The 17,582-nt window shown below is 42.2% G+C and overlaps 1 protein-coding gene across 5 annotated transcripts in view; it reads right to left on the reverse strand.

Annotated features, from left to right (window-relative positions):
- The window catches only part of LOC129855640 (serine/threonine-protein kinase Nek7), a 193,768-nt gene that overhangs the window by 27,181 nt on the left and 149,005 nt on the right, over window positions 1-17,582 (reverse strand). For 4 of the 5 annotated variants that reach the window (XM_055923515.1, XM_055923517.1, XM_055923514.1 and 1 more), the window contains 2 exons: window positions 12,909-13,022; window positions 771-7,928 (listed from right to left, as the gene is read on the reverse strand). In XM_055923515.1, the coding sequence (XP_055779490.1) occupies window positions 7,815-7,928; window positions 12,909-13,022 (228 nt within the window). In that variant the 3' untranslated portion in view covers window positions 771-7,814. Of the gene's footprint in view, window positions 1-770; window positions 7,929-12,908; window positions 13,023-17,582 lie in introns of those variants that run through there. The other variant, XM_055923516.1, reaches the window with a different exon arrangement.

The raw sequence follows: 17,582 nt of genomic DNA on the forward strand, positions 1-17,582 counted from the left end.
CCACTGAGTGTATAAGAGGATTTGAAATGTTATTTGATAGACTTCAATTCTACCTGCTAATTTCATAGCTGGTCTATCCCCTTTAAAAAATATATATGTATCCTAATATTCATTGGAATGTTGTGCACAACATCTGTAACAACCACCATAGAACATTCCGCATAATTTCTAATTAGGTTTCCAGGTAATGTAATAACACAATGTACTAGAAATGTTTTCCTAGCAAACCAAAATTGGGTCTGTGAAAGTTCTCCGAACATTTGTTAGTTTGTGGAAAATATTCTCATAACACAAAAACAATCATGTTTATACACTGAGCAAAAATGCAACATGTAAAGAAATCCAGGCTGTATCACAACCGGCCGTGATTGGGCCGGTTGTAGGGCGGCGTACAATTGGCTCAGCGTTGTCCGGGTATGGCCGGTGTAGGACGTCCTTGTAAATAAGAATTTGTTCTTAATTAACTTAAAAAAATAAAAGTGTTGGTCCTGTTTCATGAGTTTAAAAAAAAGATCCCAGAAATGTTCAAATACGCACAAAAAAGGTATTTCTCTCAAATTTTGTACACAAATGTGTTTACATCTGTGTTAGCAAGCATTTCTCATTTGACAAGCAGCGTACAGTATAAAGAATGTGACAGGATTTGATTGATTTGTACAGTCAAAGGCATTCCCTGATAGAATGATGTCTGAACGAGTTGTGAGACTTTCTGAGATCCATCTTCATTCAAAAGAAGTGTATGCGGGCGACATGTTATCATCCAGACAATGTTGCAAAATCATTTTTACTTTATTGCATTCAGTTAGCATACAAAGCAATTATGATGCACATCATCTTGAAAGACAGCCATGAAATGTTCAAAAACGATTTTTTCTTCCCAATACTTCAATAAGAACTTCAGAGGGCTGGTAGGAATAATATATACTCCTCTACGTGTTTATTTGGACAGTGAATCTAAAACTTTTAATCTGGTTTTATACTCCAGCATTTTGGACTTGAGATGAAATGTTTTATATGAGGCGACAGTGCAGAATGCCACTGTTTATTTGAAGGTATTTTCATACACATCTGTTTTAGCAGTTAGACATGAATGCACTTATAGTATTCGAACAAATTCACTTACAGATGCACAAAGGTTCATGACCCAAAAACAAACCGCTCACCATTACCAATAACATGGGAGGTTAGCACAATTTTTTCAGGGGTGGGGGATATAATATTTATGACTTTCTCACTCATCAATATTCACAATTAATTCATGATTATCCCTAATCATGGTAAGATCCGCATTAATGTAGAAGTTTTCAGAAGCATATTATATTCTTATTTACAATTAAAGTGACTCACATGACAACCCTTAACCATTCATTTCTATTGAGCACAACATACTCTGAAACGCAACCAAAACAAACTGCAAATGCATCCAACAAATTTGTAAAGTCACAAGCTTGATGTTGTCATTGTGTGTAGGAATATGGGACCAAATACTAAACTTCTCTAATTGTAATACACTATAAGTGAATTTGTTCAAATACTTACTACACCTTCAAATGGGGGGACTAGATACACAAAGTGCTTTCATTTCTAAACGGTAAAAAAGATAAGTATGAGGTAAAAGGTGAGTAAAAGTTGACATTATGTGCTGTTGCCTCATAAAACATTTGATCTCAAATCCAAAAAGCTAGAGTATAGAGCCAAATTAAAAGTTTTAGCTTCACTGTCCAAATACATATGTAGGGGAGTGTAGTATCCTCATCACACTACCAATGGAGCCGAGGTCATCACCCCTGTGAGCAATCTAATCGAGCGAAAGAACGGGGTGTGTGTGTGCCCACAATGAGCATTAAAAAAAGAGCCTTGGTGCTTTCCTCCATACGACAACCTGTGTGTGTTTACAGGGTTATACATTTTTTTTAAGGCAAATACATTAGAGTGATCCTGTAGAGGTTTTGTATAAATTTCAGCCAGTATTTTTGAAAGTAGTGCTCACAAGCCAAAACGGATCCCGAAAACTGTGTACTACATAATGCATTTTGTAGAAATGCAGTTTTTTTTTGCAATTCATATGATATGTTACGAATTAAAATTCATACAATATTTTTTACGAATTTGTAAGCGCTTAAGATCCAGGACGGCATCTTTAATCTTCTACAAAGCAATAGGACTAAATGATGTTTATCTTTACCAAAACAAGAGCCGAAAGAAAAGCAAAACATTTAAAAAGACACTTGAATAAACTGTCAATCCTCTTAACTGTTATCTGATCAAATAAATACCATTTTACATTTGGTATCATCTTTGAAACATTTTCCATAAACTGATGATGGTGTTGTGCAAAAGCCATTCTGTTAGTAGGACATTATTGATAAGGCATGTATTGTAACTAACAAAACTCCCTTACTGTACAGCTAATTTTCCATTAGTTACAGACACTGAAAGACATTGTGGAGAACTGTGGAAACAAAGAAAAACATCAGCAAGACGTGCAATGGAAATTAATTGTATCACTGTTGTTCATTTCCCCAATCAAACAACAACGACAGACATCAGCACAATGGTGATTTGATGTATCAACGTGATTATTGTTTAAACTTAGGCATCAGTTCAGTTCACCACCCTACCACAGATAAAAAACTAAAGCACACACAAAAACAAAATGGTTGATTACTTGCTGTCCTATTTAAAATCTATGGTGAGCCTACTCCTAAGTCTAAGACTGGGCTTATTTTAAAACTAAAATATAGGGTTGGAGTATTAGTTAGAATTATCACTAATAACTTTAAAAGGCACTCTGTTTTCATTTTGTTTCTCATGTCATGGACCGCACTACCCAGACAAAGCTTTTATATTAGTTATTATTTCATTAACATTCAAATGAAATCAAAATGTATTGGTCGCGTACACGGTTTGTAGATGTTATCGCAGGTGCAACAAAATGCTTATGTTTCTAGCTCCAACAGTGCATATCTAGCAATAAAATGTACATTACCAAGTACATACATGGATAACCTTGCTGTTAACTAGCGACGTCTCTCTACCTACTGTACCTCATTCCTAGTTCTCTCTCTCTCACACGCTCTCACTCGCTCACTACCCTTCCCTTTTGGTAAAATACATAGCACAATCCTTCCTGAAATACATTCACTGCCATATTACCACACCTTCCTATCAGTACCGGGGTAAAAAGTGCAACGCAGCAACATTTAACCATCAAAACACTTAATTTATTTTTTCCTGTCTGGTTGTTGTTACGATTTAGAATCTAATCTACAGAATCTACACTTAACAGTATTCTGTTCCTAAAATAACAATACTCAACATGAATATTTTGCAGATTCTGCTGCGTGTGTGTGTGTGTGTGTGTGTGTGTGTGTGTGTGTGTGTGTGTTTGTATATAGTACATATTCATTGATATTTATCAAAATACATTAGTAACACAGGTGTCAGCAGACTACTTTAATGTTAAATCCTAACTTGAGATCCTAATCCTCTGAAAGTCCTCCATCACCCCAGGGCAGGGCAGGAGGGTACAACAGACAAATCTACAGTTTCTTAACCGCAGCAATCTTTAAACGCAACAGGAATAGAGAGAGGATATATCTGGGACGCGGTGCATTCAAAAAGTATTCAGACCTCTTCACTTAATCTACAATTTGTTACGTTACAGCGTTACGCTGTTTATTATCTATGCATAGTCACTTCACCCCTACCTACATGTACAAATGACCTTGACTAACCTGTACCCCTGCACATTGACTCGGTACCCCCTGTATACAGCCTCGTTATTGTTATTTTACTTTTTATTAAATTTTTTACTAAAGTTTATTTAGTAAATATTTTCTTAACTCTTTTTCTTGAACTGCATTGTTGGTTAAGGGCTTGTAACTAAGCATTTCTCGGTAAGGCCTACACCTGTTGTATTAGGCAAATGTGACACTTATTTTTTTTAAATTATAAAATGTATTCCATTTTTTTCCTTCCCCAATCTACACACAATAACCCATAATGACAAAGCGAAAACAGGTTTTTAGACATTTGTGAACATTTTTGAAAATAAAAAAAAGAAATACCTTAATTACATAAGTATTCAGACCCTTTGCTATGAGACTCGAAATTGAGCTCAGGTGCATCCTTGTTTCCATTGATCATCCTTGAGATGTTTCTACAACTTTATTGGACTCTACCTGTGGTAAATTAAATTGATTGGACATGATTTGGAAAGGCACACACCTGTCTATATAAGGTCCCACAGTTGACAGTGCATTTCAAAGCAAAAACCTAGACATGAGGTTGAAAGAGTTATCTGTAGAGCCCCGAGACAGGATTGTGTCGAGGCACAGATCTGGAGAAGGGTACCAACAGATTTCTGCAGCATTGAAGGTCCCCAAGAACAAAGTGGCCTCCATCATTCTCAAATGGAAGAAGCGTGGAACCGTCAAGACTCTTCCTAGAGCTGGCCGCCCAATCGGGATAGAAGGGCCTTGGTCACGGAGGTGACCAAGAACCGAAGTTCACTCTGGAAATGGGAGTACCTTCTCTGCAGCACTCCACCAAATCAGGCCTTTATGGTAAAGTGGCCAGATGGAAGCCACTCCTCAGTAAAAGATGCATGACAGCCCGCTTGGAGTTTGCCAAAAGACACCTAAAGGACTCAGACCATAAGAAACAAGATTCTCTGGTCTGATGAAACCAACTCTTCGGCCTGAATGCCAAATGTTACGTCTGGATGAAACCAGGCACCGCTCATCACCTGGCCAATACAATCCCTATGGTGAAGCATGGTGGTGGCAGCATCATGCAGTGGGGTGTTTTTCAGAGGAAGGGATTGGGAGACCAGTCAGGATCTGAGGGAAAGATGAACGGAGAAAAGTACTGAGAGATCCTTGATGAAAACCTGCTCCAGAGCGCTCAGGACCTCAGATAGGTGAAGGTTCACCTTCCAACAGGACAACGACCCTAAGCACACAGCCAAGACAACTCATAAGTGGTCTCGGGACAAGTCTCTGAATGCCTTTGAGTGGCCCAGCCAGAGCCCGGACTTCAAACTTTTTTTGTCACATGAGTTGAAAACAACAAGTGTAGAACTTACCGTGAAATGCTTACCTACAAGCCCTTAATAAACAGTGCAGTTCAAGAACAGTTAAAAAATTAAATAAAAAAATAACACAATAACGAGGCTATATACAGGGGGTACCGGTACCGAGTCCGTGTGTGGTGGTACAAGTTAGTTGAGGTCATTTGTACATGTAGGTAGGGGTGAAGTGACTATGCATAGATAATAAACAGCGAGTAGCAGCAGTGTACAAAACAAACGGGTCAATGAAAGAGTCCGGTGGCCATTTGATTATTTTTTCAGCAGTGTTATGGCTTGGGGGTAGAAGCTGTTAAGGAGCCATTTGGTCCTAGACATGGCGCTCCGGTACCGCTTGACGTGTGTGTCCATGACTTGAGTGACTGGAGTCTTTGATAATGTTATGGACTTTTTTATCCTCTTTTTTATGACAATTTTTATCCTCTGACACTGCCTATTATATAGGTCCTGGACGGCAGGAAGCAGGGCCCCAGTGATGTACTGGGCCGTACACACTACCCTCCGTAGCACCTTACGGTCAGATGCCGAGCAGTTGCCATACCAGGCGGTGATGCAACCGTCAGGATGCTCTCAATGGTGCAGCTGTAGAACTTTTTGAAGATCTGGGGACCCATGGCAAATCTTTTCAGTCTCCTGAGTGGGAAAAGGTTTTGTCGTGCCCTCTGCATGACAGTCTTGGTGTGTTTGGACCATGAAAGTTCATTGGTGATGTGAACGCCAAGGAACTTGAAACTCTCAACCGGCTCCACTACAGCCCCGTTGATGTTAATGGAGGCCTGTTCGGCCCGCCTTTTCCTGTAGTCCAGGATCAGCTCCTTTGTCTTGCTCACATTGAAGGAGAGGTTGTTGTCCTGGCAGTTCTCTGACCTCCTCCCTATAGGCTGTCTCATCGTTGAACCCGATCGAACATCTCTGGAGAGACCTGAAAACAGCTACGCAGCGACACTCCCCATCCAATCTGACAGAGCTTGAGAGGAATCCAGAGAAGAATGGGAAGACTCGAGACTGTCATCACTGCCAAAGGTGCTTCAACAAAGTACTGAGTAAAGGGTCTGAATATTTATGTCAATGTAATATTTCATACTATTATTATTATTTTTTGTATACAGTTGAAATCGGAAGTTTACATACACTTAGGTTGGAGTCAATAAAACAAATTTTTCAACCCCTCTCCAAATTTCTTGTTAACAAACTATAGTTTTGTCAAGTCGGTTAGGACATCTACTTTGTGCATGATAAGTAATTCTTCCAACAATTGTTTACAGACAGATTATTTAACTTATAATTAACTGTATCACAATTCCAGCGAGTCAGAAGTTTACATACATTAAGTTGATTGTGCCTTTAAACAGCTTGGAAAATTCCCCAAAAATGGTGTCATGGCTTTAGAGGCTTCTGGTAGGCTAATTGACATAATTTGAGTCAATTGGAGGTGTACCTGTGGATGTACTGTTATCCACAGTAAAACGAGTCCTATATCGACATAACCTGAAAGGCCGTTCGGCAAGGAAGAAGCCACTGCTCCAAAACCGCCATAAAAAAAGCCGGACCAAGGTTTGCAACTGCACATGGGGACAAAGACTGTACTTTTTGGAGAAATGTCCTCTGGTCTGATGAAACAAAAATAGAACTATTTGTCCATAATGACCATCGTTATGTTAGGAGAAAAAAGGGGGAAGCTTGCAAGCCAAAGAACACCATCCCCAACCGTGAAGCACGGGAGTGGCAGCATCATGTTGTGGGGATGCTTTGCTGCAGGAGGGACTGGTGCACTTCACAAAATAGATTGCATCATGAGGAAGGACAATTATGTGGATATATTGAAGCAACATCTCAAGATATCAGTCAGGAAGTTAAAGCTTGGTCGCAAATGGGTCTTCCAAATGGACAATGACCCCAAGCATACTTCCAAAGTTGTGGCAAAATGGCTTAAGGACAACAAAGTCAAGGTATTGGAGTGGCCATCACAAAGCCCTGACCTCAATCCCATAGAAAATTTGTGGGCAGAACTGAAAAAGTGTGTGCGAGCAAGGAAGCCTACAAACCTGACTCAGTTACATAAGCTCTGTCAGGAGGAATGGGCCAAAATTCACCCAACTTATTGTGGGAAGCTTGTGGAAGGCTACATAAAACGTTTGACCCAAGTTAAGCAATTTAAAGTCAATGCTACCAAATACTAATTGAGTGTGTAAACTTCTGACCCACTGGGAATGTGATGAAAGAAATAAAAGCTGAAATAAATCATTCTCTCTACTATTATTCTGACATTTCACATTCTTAAAATAGAGTAGTGATCCTAACTGACCTAAAACAGGGATTTTTTACTAGGATTAAATGTCGAATTGTGAAAAACTGAGTTTAAATGTATTTGGCTAAGGTGTATGTAAACTTGCGACTTCAACTGTATGTCATTATGGGGTATTGTGTGTAGATTGATGAGGGGCAAAAAACATGTAATCCATTTTAGAATAAGGCTGTAAAGTAGCAAAATGTGGAAAAAGTGAAGGGGTCCGAATACTTTACGAATGCAGAGTACATAACCCCCTTCTCTTAAACAAAACGAAACACTTATATTAGAGAACTTTTTTTTGCAGAACTTCTCAATACATGATTGTGTGAAAGACAAGATCGGTGTCTGCCTGTCCTTATGTGGAAGCGAGGGATGAGAGGAGGAGGGAAGAGAGGAAGAGATGCGGGTCGTATTGTATCCTCCGGTGTAGACTTAGCTGCCCTGCTGCGTCTGGCCGTGCATGTGTTTGGCGACGTCATACACATACATGATGTCCGGCCTCTTCTCTGGGTCGGGGTTAATACACATATCTACCACCTTCCTCAGCTAGATGGAGAGAGGAAGAAGAGGAGGGGAAAGAGAGGGACAGCGACAGGGGGGTGGGCAGAGAGAGGGAGAGAGATTGAGATGGAGACAGAAAACAGAGAGAGGAAGACAGAGATATCAGCTATTAGGCAGTATCCTGAGAGAAAGCACAAAGTCTCGTGTTAAAAGAACATTCCACACAAATGAAGAAATCTAATGACAGAAACACAAATCTCTCATTGGCACCCTCTTCCTGTTTCAATAGCAGCTAACAAGCTACAGGTGCGGTAACTAAATATAGCAAGTGGGTAAGTATGTTAATTGCCCCACGGCCTTGTGAATCTACTTTCAGCCAACCTGAGAGACACACACACACGTCGCTCGCACATCGCCATATCAGGCAGAGACACATGCACGTGTATTACATAAAGACACACACACACACACACCGTCTCGGAGACAGCCTTTACACTTGAAGCCGAGCGGAGCGGCTGATTGGAGCAGATAGACGGTTCAGAGGTGGAACAGCGACCGCCATCATTAAAAAAAAAAGGGAAAAAATAAAGATCGAAAGCGCCTGTGTAAGGTCACTATGGTAACCGCCTGCCAACTTCCTGGCTGCTGTTGCGTGGCGCTCGGCGAGCCCTCGTCAGGCAGCGTAGGGTGTGTGTCAAATCAAATCAAATGGTATTCGTCACATGCGCCGAAAACAACTGGTGTAGACTTTATAGTGAAATGCTTGCTTACGAGCCCTTCCCAACGATGCCGGGTTTAAAAATAATAATAAAAATAAAAAGTAACACAAGAGGAATAAAATAAAATACACAAGAATGGAGCTATATACAGAGTATCAGTACCAGATCAATGTGCAGAGGTATATGATATTTGAGGTAGACATGTATATGAAGGCAGGGTAAAGTGACTAGGCATCAGGATAGATAATAATAATAATAATAATAATAAGAGTAAAATAAAGAACAGAGTAGCAGCTCAATAAAGAACAGAGTGTAAAAGTGAGTGTGTGTGCGCATGTGTGTCAGGGTGTGTGTGTGTGATGCAAATGCAAACAGTCTTAGTCCCACAGAACGGAGAAAGAGGGGGTTTAGCGATGAAGAGATTCAGATATGTAAAATACTGATTTGCCTCTTTGCAGCAGAGAGATGGAGGGGGGACGGAGGGATGGTGTCAGGTGGAGGAGGGAGAGAAGGGGGGAGCAAACGGAGGAGACAGTAAATGACACAACAAAGATGAGCAGCTGACAGTTTCCTGCCGATGCTTCAGGAGCATTGTTTATATCCAGACAGTCGCTGCAGGCAACACCCATCCCATCCCTCCATCTTCTTTTCCATATCTCGCTCTTTCCCTTCCCATCTCTCTCTCTTTCCTGGATGTGGTGATAGAGGGGTGATATGGGGGCTGGGTGGGGGAAGATGGATGGCTCACGGGTAGCGACTAGCGAGACGCATGCACGCACACACACTATAGGCAGAAACTTAAGCCGGAAGTACCCTTGGTAAGGACTGTTCAATGTTGGTCTGACCAATTAGAATCTATGCTTCAAGATTATTTTGATCACGCGGACTGGGAAATGTTCTGGGTCGCCTCTGGGAATTGTATTGACGTATACACGGACTCGGTGACTGGGTTAATCAGGAAATGTATAGAGGATGTTGTTCCTACTGTGATGATTAGAACTTATGCAAACCAAAAACCATGGATAGGTGGCAGCATTCGTGCAAAACTGAAAGAGCGAACCAACACATTTAACCATGGCAAGGTGACTGGGAACCTGGACGTGTACAGACAGACCATCTATGTCCTCCGTAAGGCAATCAATGAGGCAAAACAACAGTACAGGGACAAAGTTGAGCCCCATTTTAACGGCTCCTACACAAGACGCATGTGGAAGGGAGTCCAGAAAATCACAGACTATAAAGGGAAAGCCAGCCACGTCGCGGACACAACTCCTCGCTCCTGGACAAGCTAAACACCTTTGCCCGCTTTGAGGGGAAAAAAACACGGAGCTGGCGACGCGGGACCCCACCGCTCACGAGGACTGTGTGCCCCCGATCTCCGTGGCCAACGTAAGACATTAAAGCGTGTTAACCTTCGCAAAGCTCCCAAGCAGCATCCTCAGAGCATGTGCAGACCTGCTGGCTAGTGTGTTTACAGACATATTCAATCTCTCCTCATCCCAGTCTGTTGTCCCCATTTGCTTCAAAATGCCCACCTGTACCCAAGAAAGGGAAGGTAACTGAACTAAACAAGGCCACAGTAAACATGTCGTCCCCCACAAACGATGACTAGTCTCCCAGTCTCGCTGAAAAACATCCCCACAGCATGATGCTACCACCACCATGCATCACCGTAGGGATGGTGCCAGACGTTCCTCCAGACGTGATGCTTGGCATTCAAGCCAAAACGTTCAACCTTGGTTTCATCAGACCAGACAATCTTGTTTCTCATGGTCTGAGAGTCTTTAGGTGCCCTTTGGCAAACTCCAAGCGGGCTGTCATGCGCCTTTTACTGAGGACTGGCTTCCGTCTGGCCACTTTACCATAAAGACCTGATTGGTGGAGTGCTGCAGAGATGGTTGTCCTTCTGGAAGGTTCTCCCATCTCCACAGAGGAACTCTGGAGCTCTGTCAGAGTGACCATCGGGTTCTTGGTCACCTCCGTGACCAAGGCCCTTCTCCCCCAATTGCTCAGTTTGGCCGGGCGTCCAGCTCTAGGAAGAGTCTTGGTGGATCCAAACTTCTTCCACTTAAGAACGATGGAGGACACTGTGTTCTTAGGGATCTTCAAATGGTGCAGAAATGTTTTGGTACCCTTCCCCAGATCTAGGGACAATCCCTTCGACCTCATGGCTTGGTTTTTGCTCTGACATGCACTGTCAACTGTGGGACCTTATATAGACAGCTGTGTGCCTTTCCAAATCATGTTCAATCAATTGCATTTACCACAAGTGGACTCCAATCAATTTGTAGAAACATCTCAAGGATGATCAATGGAAACAGGATGCACCTGAGCTTAATTTCGAGTCTCATTGCAAAGGGTCTGAATACTTATGTAAATAAGGTATAAAAAAATATATACATTTATACAATTCCAAAAAGGTATTTTGCCTATTGCTTTCCTTCAACATTTAATAAAACAATTGATCTAAATCAACTACATTTCCCGAACAAAAAATACACCTACCCCCTACAAATGTCAATTCATTAAAATCCACATAGGAATTCACAAGAGAAGTGCTGTAGCCTGCACATAGACTACATAAGGTAAAATGTAGGTACAGTACTGCATATTAAATCGCCGCTTCCAGTTGCCCCCTGGCGGTGACTCAAAATATTTCTTCAGATATTTAAATTTCCCTCATGCAAAGAAAAGTGTCAAATTAAGAGCCGACATCTGTATGGTTGGATCTGAAAGGTCTGAAACTATTGACCACCTTGATAAAGATTAGCAGAGATTACTGTATACAAATGTATATTGTTGTAAAAAAAAATTGGGGAAATGATATTAATGTATACGTGTACAATTGCTCAGAGAAGTAATATGTTTTTCTCTCAAAAAGATAGGGGTTAAGTTTATTGACACCCCTGTTTGGAATACCTTTCAAAACACCACCTTGCGAGGATAATGGCACTGAGACTTTTTCTAAAATGTTTTATGAGTTGGAGAACACATTCGGAGGGATCTTAGACCATTCCTCCTCACATAATACTTCCAGATTTTTGATATCCTTCATCTGTGCTTATGTACTGCCCTCTGTACTGCCCTCTTATGTACTGCCCTCCTCTTCTGTGCCCACCGATAACCTCAGAACAAAGTTGACTAAAACACAAAGTTGCCAATGTCTTTGCAATTGATACAACCAAGCGACGTATAAAAAGATACTTCAAATAAAAACTGAGGTGACTGCATTAAAATATAAATACAGTAGGCTATAGGCCTATTTTAATCTAATTGAAATACATTTCATGTTCACTCAACAGAGTTCTATTTTGCTACTTGTAGGCTACCGTCCATAATATGTCCCTATATATTTCACGCTGTGTAGCCTAACATGTGCGAAATGAGGTGCCAAATCTTGATTTAGTGTATGATTCTGGGGAAACATTTCAATAAGCCGTCTCAATATTTGCAGTCTGATCCGTCGTCAGTATGGTGCAATAATTCTAATGTTGAGGTAAGATTTGAATGGAGAAAGCTGACCCGAAGGCAGCGTTGCCTTCCGACCCTATCAGTATCGACACAAGCCTCAACGATGCACTTAGCGAACGTTCTCTCTGCGTGGTGTTTTGGGAAAGATGCATCGTTAAAAAACACTCTTAAGCCTATGTAACTTTCACTATCGGGAATCCGGGCCCTGGAAGGATTCTGTACGGAGGAATTGTCTAAGATCCCTCCCAATGTGTTCTCCAACTCATTTTAGAAAAAGCCTCAGTGCCATTATCCTCACAAGGTGATGTATTGAAAGGTATTGAACACAGGGGTGTCAATAAATTTGACCCCTTGCTTTTTTGAAGAAAATTGTTAAACAAAATATTTCTCTAAGCAATTGCATAAAATAATATAATTTACAAAATGTTGAATGCAATATAGCTCAATACTTGAGTTAAACAGTCATTTCTGCTCATCTTTATCAAGGGTGTCAATAATTCCAGACCCCACAGTATGATGAGGTGATTTGGGGGTGAGAGAGATGGAGAGAAGGTCGGGTGAGAGAGGTGGAGAGAAGGTCGGGTGAGAGAGGTGGAGAGAAGGTCAGGTGAGAGATGGAGAGAAGGTCGGTGAGAGGTATGGAGAGAAGGTCGGTGAGAGGTATGGAGAGAAGGTTGGGTGAGAGAGATGGGGAGAAGGTCGGGTGAGAGAGGTGGAGAGAAGTTAGGGTGAGAGAGATGGAGAGAAGGTCGGGTGAGAGATGGAGAGAAGGTAGGGTGAGAGAGATGGAGAGAAGGTCAGGTGAAAGAGGGTAAAGTGAATGTTGAAGCATTACCTCTTCAGAGTAGTGGTCGGAAGGGAGCGGAGGGTAGTCACACTGCTCTATCTTCTTACACAGAGAGTACAGGTTCATCTTATCGCCATAGAACGGGCTCTGGAGAGCTGCCATCTGAGGGAGGGAGAGAGAGATAAGTTAGTTACACACATTCTCTGCTTAGTGGAAGACAAAATAACACACTACTGCACTATCTGAATTTGGCCTTCTCAATGACCATGGGACTTAAAGGGATATATCGGGATTTTGGCAATGAGGCCCTTTATCTACTTCCCCAGAGTTAGATGAACTTGTGCATACCATTTCTATCTCTCTGTTTCCAGTATGAAGACTGTAGCCACAAAGAGGAGGAAGAGTGGTGGAAAGGGGAAGGAGGGGGCGTGGGTAAAGGAGGCTATAGGGAGGGTGGAGAAAGGGGGGAGGCAGGGAAGAGCTGGGAGAGGAGAGGCAGACATGAGCAGAAGTAGCCATTGAGACTGGCGTCACTTCTCCTCCAGATGTTACGCTCTCTCTCCCCCTGTCCTCTCTCCTCCTCACACCATCTTTATAATTTACCACCGCTTCATCAAGCAAATGGGAAATTGCCTAGCAACGAGGGGAGGATAGAAAACGAGACCCATTGCTTCCACTGAAGCAGTTACTATATACCCCTCTCTCCATCCCTTGGCCCGTCCCTCCATCTCAGAGTGCCAACAGGAGGAGATAAAATAGAGATCAAGGAGCCCAATGAGTGTTGGATATAGTTAAGACAGCCTCTGTCACATCGGCCAATGAGAAATAAGGATGATTGTGCTAGAATCTCAGCAGGAAGTCTCTCCCCTGGACATTCCCCCCGCTGCACCATCACTTACCCACACTAGCACAGTGTGTGTGGCAGGGGGATATGTAGGGTTACTGCATGTATTCCAAGAGAGAGAGAGAGAGAGAGAGAGAGAGAGCGAGCAAGCTAACGAGAGAGAGAGGAGAAAGAGAGAGAAGAGAGAAAAACAGAGAAAGGAGGGGGAGGCAGGCAGCAGCTGTAGCCAGTAAAGGGTTAAACAAGGACCCTGGTATTTTCATGAATCTTCTTCTTTTGACAGATGAAAAATGTCAACTGTCCTGTTTGTATTTGGGAATTTTTGCACTATTCATCTGGTTCATTAATGTCTGCTACTCCTGGCCCCTGACAGCTGCCGGCCCTGCACACACACGAACACACAGGCTCATTTCAGGTTGGGCGAAATGATTGACTCGCTCTATGACCTCCGGGGCCTGTGTGTGTGTGTGTGTGTGTGTGGGGGGGGAGGAAGGGGGGGGGGGGGGTCAGCTCATTGGTATTCCAGGGTCGTCTTCCGCACACGCACGCCTGCTGTCTGTCTGTCTAAGGGGCTGCTAGTGGCACGCACACATACACACACACCTCAATTTCTCTCTCGCTGGTTCTTTGCCTCCTCCTCTACCCTCTAGCTGTCCAGCGTGTGTGTGTTCGTGTGTGTCCTCTATAGTTCAGCTCGTGTGTAAGCATGAGGCCCTTGCCGTGTTAAAGAGAATGTATAAGGAGGTCTAGCTTCTCTTAATGAATATTGATCCCTCTGCATTAATCCCTCTCTATTATCTATCTAGCTCTCCCCCTCTCCCTCCTGACTCAACTGTTGTAAAGAACTACATTTCAGATGCAATCACTTTCTTTCTTTCTTTCATTTTTCTTTCCGTAGTCATAGAACGTGACAAATGATGTGGGAAAACAGAACGTTTATGTCCGCTAATCTGCTGTATTAATGTACTGTATTAATTATTGCAGGCCTAGCTGAGAGGGAAAGGGAGAGAATGTGAGTGTGCACGAGCACTCGTGTACACACAAATTAATTCACTAAGCTATTACATTAAACTCTGACAGTAGGGAGAGGAGTGGGGAGAGCAGGCACAAAGGTAAAGCTCAGTGGATAACTAACACTGGAATACTATATGAAGCCTTTCTAAATATATGTTAAAAGTTAAAGTGAAATTAAGTTAATGTGAAATGAAACTGTTTTTACAGCAGACCTACAGTAGACCAGGGGCTTTTAAGGACTTATAGCTGTTATCTAACATGAGAGGAAAAATGTACTTACTATGACTGATATATTAAAACATTTGATTTAACCTTTATTTAACTAGGCAAGTCAGTCAAGAACAAATTCTTATTTACAATAACGGCCTACCCCGGGCCAAACCCGGACAACGCTGGGCCAATTGTGCGCCGCCCTATGGGACTCACCAATCATGGCCGGAAACAGGGACTGAGATGCAGTGCCTTAGATCGCTGCACCATGTCCCACAACAGGGACATGGAAGATCTCTTAACAATCTTTAGCATGTTCTCATCTTGTATGTGTCCCATTTAAAAAGGTCAAACACCCAGTGGCATAAAGCTATATTTGAAGGGAGGGAGGTGAGGGAAGTGAGGGGAGAGTGGTTTCAAACAGAAACACGTGGTCCAACAGAGAGAGACATCAAGACTTTAAACTGGTGTGTTCATGTTGATGGTAAAACTTTAAAACCTCTTAAGGATCAGACCCTTTTTTCCCATTTTCAACCTAAAATGACATACCCAAATCTAACTGCCTGTAGCTCAGGACCTGAAGCAAGGATATTAATATTTTTGATACCATTTGAAAGGAAACACTTTGAAGTTTGGGGAAATGTGAAATTAATGTAGGAGAACATAACACATTTGATCTGGTAAAATATAATACAAAGAAAAAAAGCATGCCTTTTCCCCAAAAAATGTTGGTTACATCATCTTTGAAATGCAAGAGAAAGGCTATTATATCACTTAGGAGTCTAGGTGCAATTTAGATTTTGACCACTAGATGACAGCAGTGTATGTGTAAACCATTATACTGATCCAATGAACCATTGCATTACTGTTCAAAATGTTGTATCAAGTCTACCCAAACGTACCAAATTGGTCAACTGATACATTTTTAAGTACATACCTATAGAGAACATACAAAAATGATATGGTAATAAAAAAAAAAATGTTTACACACTTCCAGGAATGTCATAAATGATGGATAATTAGCTTCCCTACAGAAAAGACATTAACCTTCACACATCTAGATGGAGGGGGAAAGACACAGCAGGGGTTCAAACTGTAGAACCCAGTTCCGACATCTGGGACCCTCAGGATGACATATCAGAGCAAGATTACTGAATGTAAGTACATTATTTCCCTTCAGAGGTAAATAACCAGTTGCCATGATAAAAGTTTTTTGTTGTTGTGCACTCTCCTCAAACCATAGCATGGTATTTTTGTCACTGTAAAGCTACTGTTAATTGGACAGTGCGGTTAGATTAACAAGAATGTAAGCTTTCTGCCCATATAAAACATGGTTAAGTCCAGGGAAATGTTCTTGTTACTTACAAAGTCATGCTAATCACATTAGCGCACGTTAGAGACGACCAACGGTTAGGGATGGGAGAGTTGGAGAGTAACAGGGAGGGAAGGACAGAGAGGAAACTTGTTCTTGTGTGTGAGCCGATAATGCTAACATGATGTCAAATCAAATCAAATGTTATTTGACACATGACCGAATACAACAGGTGTTGACCTTACAGTGAAATGCTTACTTACAAGCCCTTAACCAACAACACAGTTTTAAGAAAAATACAAAAAAAATAAGAAATAAAAGTAACAAATCATTAAAGAGCAGCAGTAAAATAACAATAGCGAGGCTATATACAGGGGGTACCGGTACAGAGTCAAGGCAAGGTGCCGGGGCACCGGTTAGTCGAGGTAATTGAGGTAATATGTACATGTAGGTAGAGTTATTAAAGTGACTACGCATAGATAATAACAGAGAGTAGCAGCAGCGTAACGGAGGAGGGGGGGCAATGCAAATAGTCTGAGTAGCCATTGGATTAGATGTTTAAGAGTCTTATGACTTGGCGTTAGAAGCTGTTTAGAAGCCTCTTGGACCTAGACTTGGCGCTCCGGTACAGCTTGCCGTGCGATAGCAGAGAGAACACTAGATGACAATTTTAAGGGCCTTCCTCTGACCTACCCCGCCTGGTACAGAGGTCCTGGATGGCAGGAAGCTTGGCCCCAGTGATGTACTACAACTCTTGTGTCATCGGCTAATTTAATGATGGTCTTGGAGTCGTGCCTGGCTGTGCAGTCGAGAGTGAGCTGGGAGTACAGTAGGGGACTGAGCACGCACTCCTGAGGGGCCCCTGTGTTGAGGATCAGAGTAGGCGGATGTGTTGTTATCTACCCTTACCACCTGGAGGCGGCCTGTCAGGAAGTCCAGAATCCATTTGCAGAGGAAGGTGTTTAGTCCCAGGGTCCTTAGCTTTGTGATGAGCTTTGAGGGCAGTATTGTGTTGAATGCTGAGCTATAGTCAATGAATAGCATTCTCACATAGGTGTTCCTTTTGTCCAGATGGAAAAGGGCAGTGTGGAGTACAAGGGAGTGGGTTGAGGGTTTCTGGGATAATGGTGTTGATGTGAGCCATGTCCAGCCTTTCAAAGCACTTGGCTACAGACATGAGTGGTATGGGTCGGTAGTCATTTAGGCAGGTTACCTTAGTGTTCTTGGGCACAGGGACTATGGTGGTCTGCTTGAAACATGTTGGTAATACAGACTCAGACATGGAGAAGTTGAAAATGTCAGTGAAGACAGTTGGTTAGCGCATGCTTGGAGTACATGTCCA

This window comes from Salvelinus fontinalis, chromosome 5 (genome assembly GCF_029448725.1).
Source record: "Salvelinus fontinalis isolate EN_2023a chromosome 5, ASM2944872v1, whole genome shotgun sequence".
In the NCBI taxonomy this organism is placed as follows: Eukaryota; Metazoa; Chordata; class Actinopteri; order Salmoniformes; family Salmonidae; genus Salvelinus; species Salvelinus fontinalis.